An 18,578-nucleotide genomic window follows, 5' to 3' on the forward strand; every position below is an offset into this window, starting at 1 on the left:
GGGTGATCGGTATCGGCAGGAAAAAACCTGATCGGCACATCTCTAACTATTACACAAACAAAAATGTTCTCAAATTAACAAAGTGTTGACAAGTCAATGAACAGACAGATGTGAACTTTTACATACAGGTTGGTAGACCTCCTTTTGGTCATCTGTCTGCTTGATAACGCACCCAATGCTGTTTCCTTCTCTGCCGTCTACCTTCCTCTTTCGACTTCCAAAATATTGCGCTTCTGACTGCTGTTCACTGGAGACAAATTTACTGAGTCATAAATACTTACAGACTTGACATCACTTCACTTTAACCACAGACCAATATATACACAGTTCCTAAGAATAAAATATACCAATTTTCTCTCAGTTGTGTCTAGTTCCTTTCTGTTTTCGAGAGAATATTTGCAAAGAGGAAACTGAAATGCGACCACACTCAGTCTGATCTGCAGCACTACGGTTCTTCTCAACCACAGTGAGCCAGTTCTGTCAAAATTAAACTAGGCCGACAGATAAAACTTATCTACAAAGAAGCCTCAGACATGCCCTCTGCTACGGTGTGGCTCTTAAATCTTAAGCGCACATACCGTTTCAACCCCCACAGCCCCCATTTGACTGCGGTCACCTCCGTCCTGGGATGCTCGCTGCCAGGCATCAGTGCCAGCCGCCATCAGCCGTTTGTTTCTCTTTAACCTTTCATATAAATGTGACGTGTAGGAGCTGCTATTGACGCTGGCAGGTAATTTGTGTTTGCGGGAGACTGTTCCATTGGTGTGTATAAAAGTGTGTCAGTGTGGGGTGAGGGCTGTGCATAGTGCACTTCTCCTTCATCCCCTCTTCCACTAATGCAATGAGTTCCCCGGCCCATCAGTCCACAGCCAGAAAGACTGCAGTGCTGCATCAAGCCCCCTCATTATTCTCTTTACTGCCTTTCCGCCCTCACCTCGGTAACAACGCGAGTGTGTAATCATATTTGGAGCTCTTGTAAAAGTCCTGACAAAAAAAGAAAAAAAAAATACAGCTCATGAAGTTCCCCTTTCTTTGCCTGACACCTGAAGTGGTGTGCTGCACAGATGATTTGTTCACAGTATTATTGTATGAGCTAAGAACTCAGACAGAGGTGAAGCCAGGCTTTTTTTTTATACAAAAAAAGGTTTATGCAGTATTTGGGACAGGAAATGGGCAGAGAGAAAGAAAGACAGCAAAGATCCAGGGTTGGGAATCAAACCCTGCTGGGTTGAGAATTTATGCTGCTTTTCAGTTGAACTTGAAACTGGAAAATACCGACTCCGCAGTCGGAAAAATCAATTGGAACGCCCTCCGAAGTTGAATTTCCCACTGGAAAACTGGGAGCAACTCAGACAGCCCTCCAGTTACGACTTGTAGTGTGTTTCAATATGGCCGCTTCTTGCAACAACAGTACTAAGCTGTTGAAGTGACACATATTTCACAAGACCCGCATATACGATTATGTCTAAAATCAACGCTGCATGGAGTTTGTCATTTTTTTCTGAAATATTTCTTGCATATAGAAACATAAAATATTACAGAAAGTTATTTTTAAAATGAATTGTTCAAAAGTTGTGCATTAGACATTTTTTTGATTAAATAATGTATTTGTAAAACATAAAAATGTAACTTATAAGGAACTGTTTTTTTGTTCTTTTTTCCATCATAAGTTCTTATGTGTCATTTTTGGATACTTTGAGCTCAATCTTGTTTATGGTTGTGTGTAAAAAACCAACTTAATTTGTTGAGCAGTAAAACTTAATTAAATTAATTAAGTTTAAGGGAGGCTTTCTTGCAAAATGGAATCACCCATCACACTTTACTATCAACAATTAGAGAGATTAGGGAGGGAAGACAGCTGTGTCAAATTAAACTGGTGCAACAGATAAAAGTGTTTCAGAACTTAATTATCTGAAAGCAAACAGAAGGAAGTAGTGCCACTTGTTTTGTTTAAAAAAATTAATCCAATTAAGTAATACAGATTTGATCTTTACTGGGTTTTCTTTTGTTTTTTTATATTTGACCTTATCTAGAATTGGGATTTGGAGGTTGGAAAAAATGAAATTTGCGAATTCCTGTGATTTTCTGCACTTTGATTGGCCTCCACTGTACATGTGTAAAGCAGTTACAGGAATACTTTACAAAAATAAACACAAAAGTCTAACCAAAATAATGTTTGTATACGTTTACAGTTGTCACTTTTGCAATAAGGCGTTGTGCTGCCTTCCTGGTTTTCTTTCTATGTGCTCTATTTATTTGGCTCTTCTTTTTAATCCAGCTGTCTAATCCTGGTTCGTCCACACATTTCCCCGCCAAACAAAATAAATGTGTTATTCTTCTACCTTATAAGGTGAAAACCGACTTAAAGGCCGTGATGTTATTGGAGCTTCGAAAATGGCAACGTGGAGCAGGGATTCTTCCATCTGTGGTCCCGCAGTGAATCACCAGGAAGTTGGATGACACTTTCGCCAGCAGACGTCAAACTCATCCCTGAATAAGGACCCACCGCAGCAGAAGACGGGCGTTTAGGGCTGGAACTGTAGCCATGAACAGCAGAAAATAGCTTGGATTTGAAATTCGTGCGTTTGCAGATGAATGTGCCTTCGCCTATGTGGGCAAGTCTGTGTGGGCACATTCACAGACATAATGAAAGTTTTGGAAGACGTGACGGAGACGACGTCTTGATGCGTTGACAGCCAGCACATTGAGCACATCTGACATGAATTCAATTACAAGACACATCTCTTGTCTGCGAGTTGCAAACAGATGTCTGTCATCCCCTCCGAGTGGCAGCTCCAAAAGCCCTATTTTGGGAACGTGAATTTTCCCTTTTCACCTTTTTTTTATGGGTTTCTCTTTCTGCAAAGGTGCTTAAAAATGGAAATAGAGGAGCTACAGGGTGGTCTGTTTGAGAAGATGGAAATTTGTCATCTTCTCATTTAGCATGGCACCTTAGAGTGTTTTTGTGATTTGGGAACAAATATGCTTTAATGAGTATTTTCATAAATATGCATCTTAACACAGCAAGCAGGACATTGCCATGCAAAAAGTATTCACACGCTTTCCATTTTTTCCTTATTTTGTTATATTCCAACCACAAACCTTGATGCATTTCAGTATTCTTTTACGTAGCAGACCAACAGAAAGTTGCACATAATTATTAAATGGAATAAAACTAAAACATAAAGTAAAGATCTGAAACGTGAGGCATCCATTTCAACTCAGATTCTTACACTAACAAAGTAAAAACTAGCTTTATAAGCAAGAACATGTTTAATCACAGTATTACTCATATTGATTGAATAAATATTAATGGCACAAGCATTGTTATTAAAATGTTTGAAAAAATAAAAAGCATGTTATAAAATGCATTTTGTTGGTCTGTAACATAACCCCCCCCCCCCCAAAAAGCTTACATTGAGTTTGGTGATATCAAAGCTGGAGTATGTAACTTTTATAAAAAGGGACAGGGTATTTATTTGTTAAAACTGTCACTATGTCAGGATGGTATAATATGAGAAAATCTGTTTTAAAAAAATTAGTTCCTCTACCTTCTCCCTGTGGTCTCACTGAAGAAATACATTCTCCCTCTTGCTCTCTGTTAGCTAGTGTTAGCTTGCTAGCCAGCTAGCATGGCAATCGGTGGCCATGCTAGCTGTTTATATTTAACATGTTTTGCTTTCACTCTCTACCTGCTGCTCACACTCCTCTGATATCTACCCTGCTGTATGTATTTTTATTAAAATATCATGTTGAGCTATGCTCACCTCACATTTGGCCGTTTTCTTTTCACTGTTAAAATAATAACAAAAATCACTAAGAGTGCAAAAGTTAAAATAAATCAAACCCAGTATGACAACATGAGCATTCTTTTCCTTCTGTTGTCATAATTCTAAGTAAAAAAAATTCTACATAAAAACTGGAGGTTGTTTCAGGACAGAGTTAAGTTTCAGTGCTCTGCTCAAACACTGAAGTGAAATCAGGTCAGACACTTAGCTGTGTTTGTCCTTATAACACAGATTGGAGATACGTTGGCATCTTTGCCCCAAGCAGTTAATGGATCAGCTGTCGACCCCCAAGTGTTACTTATAATCTCCTCCCCATAGACTTGATGAGATTTCAGACCTTCTCCTAAAAAAAACAACAAAAAAAAAAAACACGAACAGCAGCTCTGCAGGGAATTAGAAAAAGTTCTAGAGGGAAAAAAAAAAATATGCGTCGCTGCAAAAATAGCTTTTTAGTCAGACAGGGATTAAAGTCCATGAAAACCTTTGCCTTTGGATGTTGGGAAGGAACCGTTTAGACACAAAAAATAACTTTTTTTTTCTTATTTATTTTGTTGACAGGGTTTATTTGAGTTGTCAGTCATCCTCTTAATCTCTGCTCTGCTGTTTGTAATTTGGGAACAAACTCATATAGTTTGGGGTAACCTTACAAATAAATTTTAATTTTTTTTTCTCTTGTATATAAATCAGTCAAAACTAATTTAGGAGTCATCTTAATCTACTGGGTTCTGATCTGATTCTGATATCTGATTTTAAATGTGCTGCCAACAGTACTTTCCAGTCCATAAGGTGATTTTACTTAAATGCTGAGTGCTGTTTCTGATCCTGGTGTTACATAAACTTAGATAAACCACACATGATTATGCAGTATGCCATGTGCAATCCTGCTGCAGGTGTTGCCCACACATCCTGAGTTAATTTTATACTGCAAGAGTATTACTTGCAAATAAGTCTTATAATGATTCCTTAATGTTTATATCCACATTCAGCCACTCAGTTGCTAAATGTTAGTATTACCTTTCAACCTTGGATGGGCAGAGGGTAATGTGGTAGTTTTGTTCTCTCAACGTGTGACGTTGTGACACACTTTAGAATCTAACTGGAAGATTTCTTCTTCTTCTTTAAAGAATCCTACTCCATATACAATACCTCAGGTATCAAATACTTCCGATACCACTGAGTAACTGCAATTGCTAGCCCTTAGATTGAGTACATCACCAATGGCCATGATATCCTTTTAAGCCGAACGAGAATTCCTTACCCTGCACTATTTAACATTATGAATTTTTTCAAATGACAAAATCTAATCACAGACGGCTTTAACATTTTCTAAACCATATTAGTTGTTTTAGTTAGTACTTTAACTCAAATACCCTGCCCCTTTTTCTCAGACTTTTTCTATTTTTAATTATCAAGGTAAAAGAATGTGCTTTTAACTATTTTAACAGCTTTTATAACTTTTATTCTGTACAAATAAAATTATTTTTAAACATTTTGGTTTTTAACTGTATCAATTGTTTTAACAGAATAACAATATTTTATGTCTTACATTAAAAACTACAAAACTGAAAAAGAGGTAATGCTCCTTTAATGCTGTGTCTCTTTACTAAGCTTCACAAAGAAGCAGCCATTACTTACTCACCAAATGTCATAATAATATGGTTTCTCTGGTTTTTGCAACAACCCATAAAGAAACGTCCATTTTACAAATAAAGACACCAAAACAATACCTTTTGTGTGAGAACAGTTTCAAAAAGTACAAAGTACAATAAGTTCAAAGTGAATTCAGTAGTCCTTCAGCTGTTTCTCAGCTCGCTCAACACAAATATACAAAGTCCGCTAGCATTAGCATTAATTAGTCTCCAGAAATATGTCCCATTTTCTACACAATACTAATCACAACCTGCACAACGTCACTCATAGTTGACTCTCGATTCAATGACCTCTTCAGCTCTTAAAGGTAACAAATATATATGCATCAAAATAGTTTTTTACTGACTTGAGAATGAGAAATAGAAAAGATGCGAAACACAGTTGAGCTTCAATAAGTATCTAACAAGAAGGTATATTCTTCTGTGTGCCCAACCTCTATGCCACCAACCCGACAGGCGCCTCCTAGTGGTTATATGTGGAGTCACACTGAGTTACTGAAATAACACAAAAGAACTTATTACAATGAGAAATTAAGGATAGAAAAATAAAATGTTGGGTTATTTTTATACGTAGTGTTTTCATTAACATTATTACAGCTTGCTTTCACCCCTCTTCAGACTTAACTGTGTAGTTCTGTTTTTAAGGAAACGTTATTTGGTAACTAATAAGCCATTCTGCGATGAATGGTGACTCATTATCAATGAGCAGAGGCGACATTACACTGTGTGTACATGTAAGAGGTTAAAAGCAATTGATGTTTTTGACAGCTAGTGCTGATTGCTGTTGGCATTGCCAACTGAAAGTCTCTCTTAGTGTAGTTACTGTATTGTAAATATTCTTGCTTTGTATCCATATTCTAAAAGACTGCGGCTGTTCCCACATCAAATGTAAATGGAAAGCTCAACTAGGCTGATATTAGTTGTGTTTCCAATAAATTGCACAAATTGGAATTACAAAAACAGATTTCCTTAATGGAAAAAAATCTTACTAGTATCAGAATAGAATAAGAAGACAAGAGGAAGCGTAAGGAGGATGGTGATGCGGCATATTTTTTAATAACTTATTGCATGAACAAACTTATTCACGTGGGATTTTAATTGTATTTCTTATTTAATGTACACACCGCAATTATGAAACGGTGCTTTTTTGTCATTAGCCAGATAACAGTAAAGTTTTGCGCACATTTTAAATGGAAACCCACATATACTTGCTCCTGTGGTAAACCCAGTGTTTCCAATCTCTAGTTTTTGTCTTAGTCAATGATAATCCTGCATAATTTCATCTTGCATAAATGTTTGCGAGGAGAAATATGACATCTTGTATTTTTTCACTCTTAAAACTGGAAAATCTCTAAAGGAGACGACGCAGATCACTCTTCCTCTGTCCCTGACAATGGGACGCATGTCCAAACTTTAATCAACCTCTTTCAGTGAGCTAAATAAGTCGACTGCTGCACGACCAACAAAGCTCCTTTGTTGGATCAAGCTGCCTCCAGGTTCCCTTCTAGAAACTCCTTTTTGTCTTCAGTGACATTTAAGCCACACTACTGAACGTCTTTGCTTTGTCCTCTTGGTCGCCCACATGAACTTTGTTTTGTGGGTTTCTTTTTTGTCCCTCCTTTCTAAGGCCCCTTTTGCTTGCACAGCTTCAATTTTTTCCCCCTATTTTTGTGAGTTTTGGCGGTTTCTCTGCTTTTTATTATGTATATTCTTGTGATTTATGTTTCTGTTTATTTTTGTGCTTAGTCTGGTTCTGTTTAGTTATGATTTCCTTTCTGTGTTTGTTCGGCCTCGGCCAGCCTCCCTCCGTCGCCTCGAGCTTTCTGCAACGCAACTGCTTCGACTCTTCGACTGTAATCAGCCTCGCCTGTTCTTTGTTCAGCGGTCAGCATAGCATATACACCTCCTGATTCACTCAGTCCCATATCAGATCCGTCTGCTATGCTCTGATTTTAGCTGGTGCTTGTGTGGCATCGGCCACAATCTGTTGTTTTCCATGTTTTGCTGTTGCTGCACTGCTTGAATGTTGTTGCCACACTTGGAGATCAACTACGTTTCATCGTTTGGGTCCTTCACACAAATTTATGATGACGATTGAGGTTTTTCTACACCTGTTTTGTGTTTTTCTTCCATACATTTGATCAGTTTGGTGCCACAAAGCACGGCTGGATCCATACATTTGCATCTTATTTTGAACTTACATCACAACCACAATTGTTTTTTTGTTTTTTTTTCATTGACTCTATGCTTGTGTTGAAATGACCTTCAATTGCAAGTGCTGCCTGCTTTCAATAAGAGTATGATTTTTTATCCCCGTCCCATAGGAATACAAGAAGTGCCCTTTTTGTCAATTGCCCGAAGGCGCCGGAATCTACTTCGCTGTCATACAGTCTATTATGTTTATCTGCAGCCGCACATCTCATTGGTTTTTATCGTCTCCGTTTCTCCTCCGGATGTGCACACACCTGACTTTCTTAAGATGATTAAACGGCGTTCAAAGCGGTTGGAACAGCAATCTTTTCTTACTTCTGTGATACGCTTCTGGTTATTGTTTTCATTTGTCGTCGGCCTGCAGCAGCCAAACGCGGCCGTGCGAAGGGAGTAAAGGACAGTGTAACGTGAACTTGAGTGATTTATTCCCGCCATGCTGCCGTCACAGACATCAGGTGTTTGTAATACGGAGAGAAGCTCAGAAATAGATTACGATGACATTTCAACACTTAGCGTCGTGGTTTAGGTCTTAGAAATCCACTGTAATGAAGTAACGGCGTCATGAAACCAGCAGACCCACAAGAGATGTTTTGAAGCAACAAATAAGAGAGAGAGAGAAAAAAAATAAACAAAGTGGCAATTTTTTTGTTGTTTATTCTGCTTTAAAATGGGACGAACCGCTCCTTCTGTTGAAGTGTCGATTCTTCAATAAAATGTTAATTTAATTTGAGTCCTTAAGTCGTTTTGGCACGCTCCAACCAGCATTATTCCATGAAGAGAAGCGTTTGCTTATTGCCTCCTAATCGAATCGATGCTAATTACGGTAGAGCTACAGTTCGCCGTGCAACATGTATCATCCTAAGCATGTCTCTTTTTAAGATGTACATTAAATCGTAAAAAAAAACATGCAAAAAAAAAAACAATTCTCCTCTTTAAAGAAACAGGAGATTGTAGATTAAAGGTCTTTCCGCGTCTCTCTTCTCTCCTCTTCCGTTTTACTGAATGCCTTGTAGCTAAATCTTCGTTTGAGATGACCTTTTCTGCCAGTGACTCACTGGCCTCTTTCTGAGCTCCTGGTGGGGTGAGTCAGCACACAATCACTACTTGATCGCTCCAAATATCATCCTGTCATCAGAGACGGCAGCTTTGCTTGGGTTTGATGGAGGATTATGAGGAGGGAAAATGGTTCGCAAAAGTAAAGGGGGTTGGCGAGGAGGGCTGTTTTTCACAGGTGTGGCTCAACAGTCTAAACGAGTGCAATTAATTTCAAAATGAAACGATGATTAAACACAAATACGAAAGGATTTTTTTTTTTTTGATACTGTTTGAAATGCGCCTAAGCCGAATAGCGTCAACGCAAAGAAAAGTGTCACCTCCAAGAGCTACATCTGATCTGAATACATACAAATACTTATTTAACCGGCTTCAACCAGAAGTAACAAACATAGAGATGCCTGGTGGAGAAGTACAATGCAAATGGTTGGCAGCTAATCCCAACTGCGAAATTTTGGAGCTCTTGCGATTTGGGCTTATTTTTCAGGGAGTTGACTGTAAAGTCCTCTGCCTATCAAAGTTTTCTAAAGTTTTTCTAAAAGTTTTCCCCAGCAAATACGGATAAATTATACGTTTTTATGTCATTCTTCAAAGTCAGTCAGCTCTGCTATGATTTTTCCAAAGCCATGTTCTTGTTTTCAAAAGTATCAAACTTTAAATTTGATGCCACGGCCATTGATTGTTGCCTTTGTTTCCACAGAAAACAATAGAAAACAATCGTTCACTCAGGTTTTCTATGAAGTTGTATTTGATCTTGATATACTTTGATAAGTACTGAACGTGTTGTGATCCTTCAGGTTCCTTAACACGAGACAGCTGAAGACAAGCGGAGAGTTTTAGAGGGATTCGCCGAGTGACCTGAAGTCAGAACGCTAAAGAAGAAGTAAAAGCCAGCTGTCACATGCCGCGTTGCTTAAGCTGATAAACTGATGATGTATGAGAAGCAGAAAAAGGCGTAGACTCACCACGGGGGCGCAGGATCAGTTTCAGTGACTGAAACCATGTCAGCCAGTCATAACTGAGCCAAATCAGCAGACACAGGAGAGGAATTATGGGAACACATGGGGGAACCCTACATATATTTCCTGCCTTTAACTCTTTCAGCTTTTGCTGTAATAAAATACTTTATTCAAGGCTCTCATGGCTGTGTAGACGCCTAAAAAAAACCCAACTGAACGACTCTCTTATTAAAAATGAATGGTTCTGTCTGGCCATGGGACGGAACAAATATTCAGCTCTCTTTGTCAATATATGAAGTCCATATTAGAACGTTGCCACCGCATTAAGCAGCATTACTCAACCACTGCTCTGGGGCATATCCGACTTGATCCAGAGACTGGCTTTATTTACAGTCCTCAACTCTCTGCTGAATTTAGAAAATCTGCTTTTAGCTGTTTGTGCTATACAGTGTTCGCAGAGCACACAGAAAATCAATTACTTTGGCAACCTGAAGTCAAATGGTGGCAAGTCTTTTTGGCAGGTTCCGCACCTGTTAAAACACATTGCTTCACAGAGCCTGGTCTCATCTTGCACCTGCATCCGAGGTACTGCGCTTCTGCAAGAGCGTGTACTATGTTCTCAGTGGAATAATGGAATGTTATCCAATTATTTCCAAGTAGTTTTTCAGCTAATTTACTGATCCTTTGCAACACCACCTAATCACATCGAGACGCTATGATGGACGTCAGAAGTGAGGGACAGGAGAGGGCGCTGTGGTGGCGCTGGCATTAAGCACAAACTACATGAGGAGACCCTATCCTCATTGTGGCCGTCGCAGGATTGATTCCCAAGCCGGTGACCCTTGTCGTGTGTCTTCACTCTCTTTTTACTTACTTTCATGTCAGAGCACTTTCAAATAAAGGCCACTAGAGCCAAAATTTAAAAAAAAAAGAACGGAGGAACAGGAGTACTGAACAGAGTGACTGCGATTGTTTTCCCAAGTTGCTTTTGCCAATGTAGCCATGGCTTCCACCTGTTCAAGTCGAGATAATTCGTCTGTGGTATGGAGCACTCAAGATACCAAAGACAGGAAGTTGATGACACTCCATGTGCAGCAGCTGGGATGGATGCCATCACGATAAAGAGGCTGGGATGGATGCCATCACGATAAAGTGGCAAAGAGTTGAACTGTTGTCCTGTGACTTGTTTTGCTTCTTGGGAAAGACCTGAACAGTCAGGTTCACTGTGGGCTTCTCTTCTCTCCGTTGCAGAGCAGCATCCTTCACCTCTCCACTGCTCTCCATCAATCATTAGCTCCGAATCCGACCCGGGGCTTTTCCGGGAACGGAGTTGTTTTCCAGCATGCAGATAGTAGAAGCAATCTCGTCAGAGTTTCTTTATCTTGGAATGAATTACGTTGCTGAGTGTCTGAACAGCTCTCTGGAGAGTTTAGAGGCTCGCGGACAATAAGGAGAGTCCTTTTATTGATTGCCCAGTGGAAATGTGGCTTCTGTAAAACTTCGTCTTCACAACCTGCTTGTCTGGCCTTCACTGCCTAATTTGGTCCTAGCGACAGCTCCTTCTAGAACATATCTGGTTTCTTCCTACAACTTTTCTCCTTGTCGGCACTGTGCACCAGTCTTGATGCAACTCAACCCGACACCATTGTCTTTACAGTCTTTTCCCCTCATGAGTAATCAAATTAAGACCTTCTGGTCTGATCTGAGAGGGAATTCATCAAAAATAATACGACTCACGTAATGTTTAAAGTTTCTTCTAGCAATCCATATATTTGACTGTAACTGCTCTCACTGTGCTATCGTGTTACTGTTAGTACACATAGTATAGATCCATTTTGCCCTCGGAGAGGTACGCTCAGAGTGATCTCATCAAGTGAGCTTCTCCTGGATGATGCCAGCGCAGATCTGTTAATCAACTACGTGCTGGATCTGAAAAGTGCTGCAACCTGAGACCTCATAGGTGTCTCATGGCTCCATGACATCACATCATCCACGACTGTGAGCTCAGGCCCTTTTACAACCATCGCTGACCACTCAGTTCCTCTGCGTAGATGCGCTCATGAGTGTGACTAGAAACAATTGAAACTGTGCCAGACCAGGGCAGTGAAAGAACACCAGCACCCTATAAGGCCAGAGCATGAAGACATTGTGTCGCAGCCCCATCTGACCCGGCTGATTTTCTATAATCCTATAATCGTAGACCCAAGCCTGGAGTAAACCCGCCATATTTTATTTGAGATTTAACTGCTTTCGTTTTTAGACCATAATTTGAGGAAGCAGTGTAGCTTCTTCCATTTATAGCTTTTATTTAACATCTTCCCACTCTATTTTGTCGCTTGTTGTGATGCGACAAAACAGATCAATCATTGGGGATGTGTGATTGATAGGAGCTGAGCAGTTATAGTCTAATGAACATCGGCACCTTACTTTCTTCAGAGCAGTAGCTCCAAATATATATTATATTCCAACCACTTGAACATATGCTTGGACAAATAAAACAACAACAAAAAAAAAGAAGATCCTTCTTCTTCTCCTCACAGCCCTGACGTTGCATATCGCCACCTACCGAAAAGGATGTGTAGTGTGCAACTTTAGTGTGTTGGTGTAACAAGAGAGACATAAACTACACATTAAAATATAACGGAGTGAAAATGATAAATTTTCCTAAAAAAATGCTACTCAAGTAAAGCACAAATTCTCTAAAAGTGTACTTAAGTACAGAACCCGAATAAATGTACTTTGTTACTGGGCACCCGGTTACACATTTAAACATATAAATGTATGAAAACATTTTTTTTTCTCTCATATCTACAAGTAAAGTGTTTTCACAAAGAGGAAGACAAGGTTGAAAGTGGAGCAGCAATGTGCATCATGTCAGGACACTGAGTGAGCAGGAAACTTTACTTTACCTCCAGATTCCTAGTGTACAAGATACTGACCTACATCGAGGTCTTGCCAAGTGTGCACTTTTAAACACTGACAAAGCCTATATTTGGAGGTATGTGGGAGGACAGTTTGACAATGAAGCTGCAGGAGTTCAGGCAAAAGCTTCTCTCTAGTCTAGATTATATCATCAGCACCGCCTGCTTTCTCTGCCCATTTGTTTATTTCGCTTGTTCTACATAATGTTTTCAATTGCATAATCATTACTTTTAGTTTTCTATTTTGATACTTTGACGCTTGCAGCAGTACACTGTTTTCAACCTCTTTGTTTTTGTTGTTTGGCTCATTTTGTTTGCCTCACTCTGTTGAATTTTTCTCTTAAAAAAGTTTTATGCTTATTTAGTTCAACTGATAGCTCAGCTCCCCTTATTGAAATAAAATGGCGCATTACAAAAGCATTCAGGGTGGGCAACAATTTCAGACTTTAGATATGTAAGACTGGTAGAGTTTTATATTGAAAATGATTGGACATCACCATAAGTACCACCAGTCACTTTATAAACAATGATTGTAAGGTGGGTCTTAAATGCAACTTTTTAAAAAATGGCTTAAAAAAGGCAAAAATGTGAGAAAGACTTCTGCTACAGCGTATTGAATATAGAATCCTTTTGATTCCAGCGCAAAGCAACATGATATTTATTCAGAAAATTTGACTTTTCTCCATAAAATCTGAAATGTTTCCACAATAGAAAAGTACAAACTGTTTGGGGTGTATTAACCTCACATTCAGAGACTTTTGATTTTAAATGTTCTGTTTTATCACGTGAAAACAATTCCCTTCAACTTGTATTGTCTAACAAATGCAATCTTCTGACCTCGTCTTGCATAGATTCAAACACTTCATCACATTTACTTGTGTCTGGATTTCTCCTGGTGCTAAAACATTTCTTTAGCAGCTTCTGGCAACTTTATGTATGAGAACAAACAGGGCCACTATTATACTGCACATGTCAAGAACCTGCTTTGGCTCTAAATCTTTATAAGCACTGGACCCATTTACTGCCATTTTACTAGATCAGAAGGCGGGTTATAAATGAGCTGAGAGGTTCAAATAAAATAGCCTAATGTGGATCAATACTGCCATCTTGTGGCTGGAGAGTAAACGGTCCCTCTCGCTCCATCAGACAATGAATTTCTAAAAATTTTAAGACAAAACGTTTTCCAAGTCGAAACTGTGATAAATCAATTAATTGTTTAAATTTTCGTATTTAAATGCTGATTTAAGAAGACTTTGTTAACCAGTTGAAGAGGCTTTGGTCTGAAACAAGCTGATCTTCCGAAAAATAAATCGGTCCAGATTGCAATACCTAATTGGAGAGAAAAGTTTGATAAGCTCAAACTAAATCCTTATTGTTGTATTAATATCTATTAAGAAAAAATATTTTGTAAACCTAAAAGAATAAATATTTGGTGTCATTATCATTAGTCCTATACAGAAGAGGTTTAGGGCCACCGAAAAAAAAACTATACGTAATTCTGTCAGAATTCTGAGATTGAAGTCAGAATTCTTTTTTTTTTCGGTCGCTCTAATCCTTTTCCGTAGTTCTAGAATGCACATGTTATTGTATGTGAAAACGATTCGTTGAACCTAAACGTAAGGTGCTTCTTTTATGCCAGAAAAAAATTTAAAACCTGCCACTGCCATGTTGTGAGCCTGCCACTCACAACATGGCGGACTAGCTTACGTATAGTTTCTTCAGACAAACAACCAACGTACGTCCGTATTATTCCCAGCATGCAAAGCGTCCTGAGAAGAGGTTTGTGATCGTAAAAATTGTTTTGTTTTAGCCACTGGAAATTTCAAGTCTCCTTTTAAAGTACGTTAGTGAGCAATAGCTTTAAAGTACGTTAAAAAACATGCAAAAACCGTCTGAAAATAAAAACAAAACCATTTTAAAGATGGTCAATAGCCTTGTTGCTATATATACTTGTCAGTGAAAATTATTTATCCGGTTGGTCCGAAGGCGGTGAGGTTTCAATTGATTGCTACAGTGAGTAACAGAACCTCTACGTTTCTTCTCTCCCCTCCCTCACCGCCGGTATAGACTAGCCTTTTGTCTTAATGATTCATCAATGATTCATTTTATTAAAACAAGTTGATGGAATGAAATGACACCAAACTAGTATAGCTCTTTTCCGGACCCACAAAGACGCTTTACAATGAAATCTGTCATTTCAATTGAGGCCCACATCCATAAATTACATTAACTCAAGTCTTAATTTTTCTTTTTTTGCTGACGTTTCTTGTAATAAGCTTCATCAACTTGGAACGTCTCTTTCTCCTTCTCCCATCACATTGCGTGTAGGTCAAAAAGTTTGATTTTGGTTTAATCAGCATCTTAAATGTTTGTCTTCTTGAAACAAACTCCTTGGGGCTTTCTTAAATTTACATTTACTAATTAGATGACTTCTGAAGGCAAAAGCTTGCACTAGATTTAAAATAATCCTGTATCCTTGTGCTTCCTCTTAATTATGCAGTAATTAGATATTATATAAAACACAATATCGCTACTTATAGCTGTGCAAAGATGTTAACACTTTTTTTCAATGTTTATGATTGGATGATAAAGTTCTGTAGAGACAATAGATTACCTGATTAATTTAATTTTAATGACTACGTAGAACTATAGACACGTAACAGAAGCCAAAGTTCTGCTTTGGGAGTTTTATAGTTGGAGAAATGAAACCACACCATGAAGAAGAATGTCATTTATTAGAAATATTAACCAGATTCAAACACAACAAAAAAGGAGCCATGAAAACCAGTTTGAGTGACTGCTATAACTCTCTCACTTTAATTTACATCTGGCCCACCTTCTGCCTAACACGTGTCTGAAAACAACTCTGCAGCAGCCCAGCTGATAACTTCCGACCTGGAATGGACGATCAAATATATTTCGGAGAAAGTAACCTAAACATGTTGTGTGTTTTCTACGTCCAGCAGCTTTCACAGCAATCCCAGTTTGTATTCGACCATCATGTGAGGCTCGCCCATCACTTCACTCTGGCCTGGATCTGCAGACAGACAGACAGGTGGTCAGGCTTTATGTTGCCACTGATCAGCGTCCAATCAGCACAACTGACACAAACAACTTGCACAGGACACATGCCTTGCATTTTATTGTTTAATCTATTTAAGATTATCTCAGCTTGAGCTTGATCGATCTTTTCTGAAGTAAAGTCTTTACAGGGGAAAGAAACACTAACCGCAGAGGATGTCCTCGAAGCCGATGCACTCATCGCTTCCTCGCAGGGTGTCCAGAGCCAGGTTGGAGCTGGGTAGGAAGGGCAGACGCTGGATCTGGAACACAGAAGCACCTTTCATCAGTACTGATAGAGGAGACTTAAAGGGAAGGGGCTATCAAAGTTGTGACTGCCCTTACCTGTCTGGCTGCTCTGTACTCCATCTGCAATTTGAGTGGAGCGTGAAGACCCTGGATGTTTCTGAGCGTAGAGAAATTGATCTTGTCCTGGTTAAGCTGGAACTGCAAAGCACAGAGAGACACTGCGGTAAGCAGCCTGCAGGCACATATAGCCAGACGGAGGTTTTAAAGAGGAGCAAGCAGAAGCAAATGAGGTGAACTGGCAGCATTTGCTAACAACTGCTGGTCATCTAGGACAAAGCGGAATATCGTCTCTGAAGATAACCGAGCCGCTAAAATGTCACGACAGTCATGAAACTGTTACAAAGCAACAGTCTTCAGTCAGAGGCCTCTTCAGATTCACTGCAAGACTGACTGCTACTGGATGTCCTTCTTGTCCAGTGTGACCATCCACAATGACTCTTTGAGGAAGCTGGGAGGAAATGAGTTAGGATGACGTTTATTTTTTATTTGGAATGAGTGAAATATTTAGAATTTGAATATTGATGGTTCTCAGACTGTAGTCAAAGTGCTAATGGTGGCATACCAGTTGTATTAGGATAGAATAGTTAAAATATGAAAAAACAAACTGATTCATGGTTCAGGATTGGTCAGAAAACTGCAGCTTTTTCATTGTATTAGTTATTCCCAATTCACACTTCTCAAACTTAAATTTCTAAGCAAAACTAATTTAAAAATTGGAACAAAAACATAATAACACATTCAAAATGTCTCGTACTGTAGAGAGTGTTGTAATAAAAGGTTTCTAGGTTTTTTGTGTGTGCATCACTCTAAATGCATTTCCCCCGTCCTTTCCAGTAATTTAAATGCTGATTAAAAATTAGATTTGCCGCATATGTACAGGCATTTGTTGAGCTACCAATGAAGAGCTCTTATCTATGGTATCTTTTAAAGCTTGAGCCATGAGGATGAAATTTAAAGGACACGAACTAGATAACTTACATTCTTTTCTGACAGCTCCAGTGGGTGGCTTGGAAGAAGCTCATTCTTTACACTCGTGAAGCTTTTGCAACGAAAGGCAAAAACAAAAAAAAACCCATAACCATTAGTACATTATTAATTGAAATCATAATTTCAATTATGTAAATATACATCCCATAGTTTCTTACCCGCTCCGCAGAGAGTCCTGCACCCCATAAGCTCCCTGTGGACACAGTCCTGCCACAGGTACGCTGTCTTTAAGCTGAGAACGGAGTCCGCGGCTGTTCTGTGACACACAAATAAAAAAAAAAACACATCCAACCTTCATATCTGCTCACAATAAATCAACACAAAATGCATGCAAACATTCAGAGCTGACTTTATATGAGAAAGTCCAGGAAAACATCGTTGTTAGCATTAGCGCTAATTTAGCATTAGCTCGAGTGACTAATCAAATTCACGAGTCAGCTCCACAACATGACCAGACGAAACGCTACATAGGGCATGACTATACATTGTATAAATGTAAATAAAATCACGCAATGGTTTTGAATCTGTCGCCTACAGAAAATTTAAAAAGTGATATAAACATGCTACAATACCATTGTGACTTTTTTCCTTACGCTTTCCTTTTCATATGCTCGTATATCCGCTTGCGTCGAGAGGTATAGACGAAACATCCGGTCGAAACTCCGCCCCTACAAACTGCTCCGTTAGGCATTAAATATTTTCACGAGATTTTGTAGTGCTGCCATCACAGTCTGTCTGAATGAAATTCCGTTTTTATTGCCCTACATGTATCTCATACCACATCATCACTTCTTTTACACACAACTGATAAATGTCTAATACTGACAGACTATACACCTGAACACAACGGGGGTATAGCTCAGTGGTAGAGCATTTGACTGCAGATCAAGAGGTCCCCGGTTCAAATCCGGGTGCCCCCTCTTTTGCTCCTTGCTTGAACTTTTTCATTGTTTTTGTTTATACAGAATATATTACAAAATATTTTCAACATTTTAGAACTTCTCATCATTTTCAGTGGTGGATATTATCCAAAACATGACAAAATAACAGATATACATTGTGCCTTAAAAGAACATATAATCAGTCCGTTTTTGCACCTTTTTTCTTATAAATATGACTTTAAAATGTCATGCACAGATATTATCAATTATAACTTAAAAAATAACCTTATATACACGGGAGAGTAAAATGTTGTTGTACAATTCATTGACCCTTCCCTATGAGTAGAAGTTTAGGGGAATGCCTGTAAAGCAAATACAAATTGATTTTACTTTCCAAATTACAGCAGAAAACACTACAGAGGGCCAACAAAACCATTGTTCTTTAAGTTAAAATTAATGAAATGTTACTTCTTGGTTGGCTATTATATTCTGTAAAATAAGTTTAAAATACAAACCAGTTTATTACCAATACATTTGCAAAAAAAGATTTCTTAGAAGTGAAACCACTTATAATTTTTGAGAGGATCAGTTTAGTTCTGACCCAAAGGTCAGAACTAAACAAAGAGAACGTTGTATTTCTGTTTGTGGAACAATCTATCTAAAGAAACAGAAGAGAGTAGATGAGTTTTTAACTTTTAACTTTTTCTAACCTCTTCTGTATTCAAATTCTGCATATACTTCAAATTGGATGAGTAAATAA

At 38.6% G+C, this 18,578-nt stretch overlaps 1 protein-coding gene and 1 non-coding gene across 2 annotated transcripts; one reads left to right on the plus strand and one right to left on the minus strand.

Moving 5' to 3' along the window:
• Positions 1 to 15,297: 15,297 nt before the first annotated feature.
• Positions 15,298 to 17,668, minus strand: pomp (proteasome maturation protein). The gene is made up of 6 exons (XM_008438395.2): positions 17,510 to 17,668; positions 17,096 to 17,193; positions 16,929 to 16,989; positions 15,987 to 16,088; positions 15,811 to 15,904; positions 15,298 to 15,618 (listed from the first exon to the last, which is right to left on the minus strand). Exons 1-6 carry the CDS (start codon positions 17,585 to 17,587, stop codon positions 15,551 to 15,553), a joined length of 501 nt encoding a protein of 166 aa, XP_008436617.1. The 5' UTR covers positions 17,588 to 17,668; the 3' UTR covers positions 15,298 to 15,550.
• Positions 17,669 to 17,785: 117 nt separating this feature from the next.
• trnac-gca (transfer RNA cysteine (anticodon GCA)) lies at positions 17,786 to 17,857 on the plus strand. Its single transcript has one exon. It is a non-coding gene; the product is annotated as a tRNA-Cys (tRNA).
• Positions 17,858 to 18,578: the final 721 nt, after the last annotated feature.

This window comes from Poecilia reticulata, chromosome 20 (genome assembly GCF_904066995.2).
Source record: "Poecilia reticulata chromosome 20, P_reticulata-male-v2, whole genome shotgun sequence".
In the NCBI taxonomy this organism is placed as follows: domain Eukaryota; kingdom Metazoa; phylum Chordata; class Actinopteri; order Cyprinodontiformes; family Poeciliidae; genus Poecilia; species Poecilia reticulata.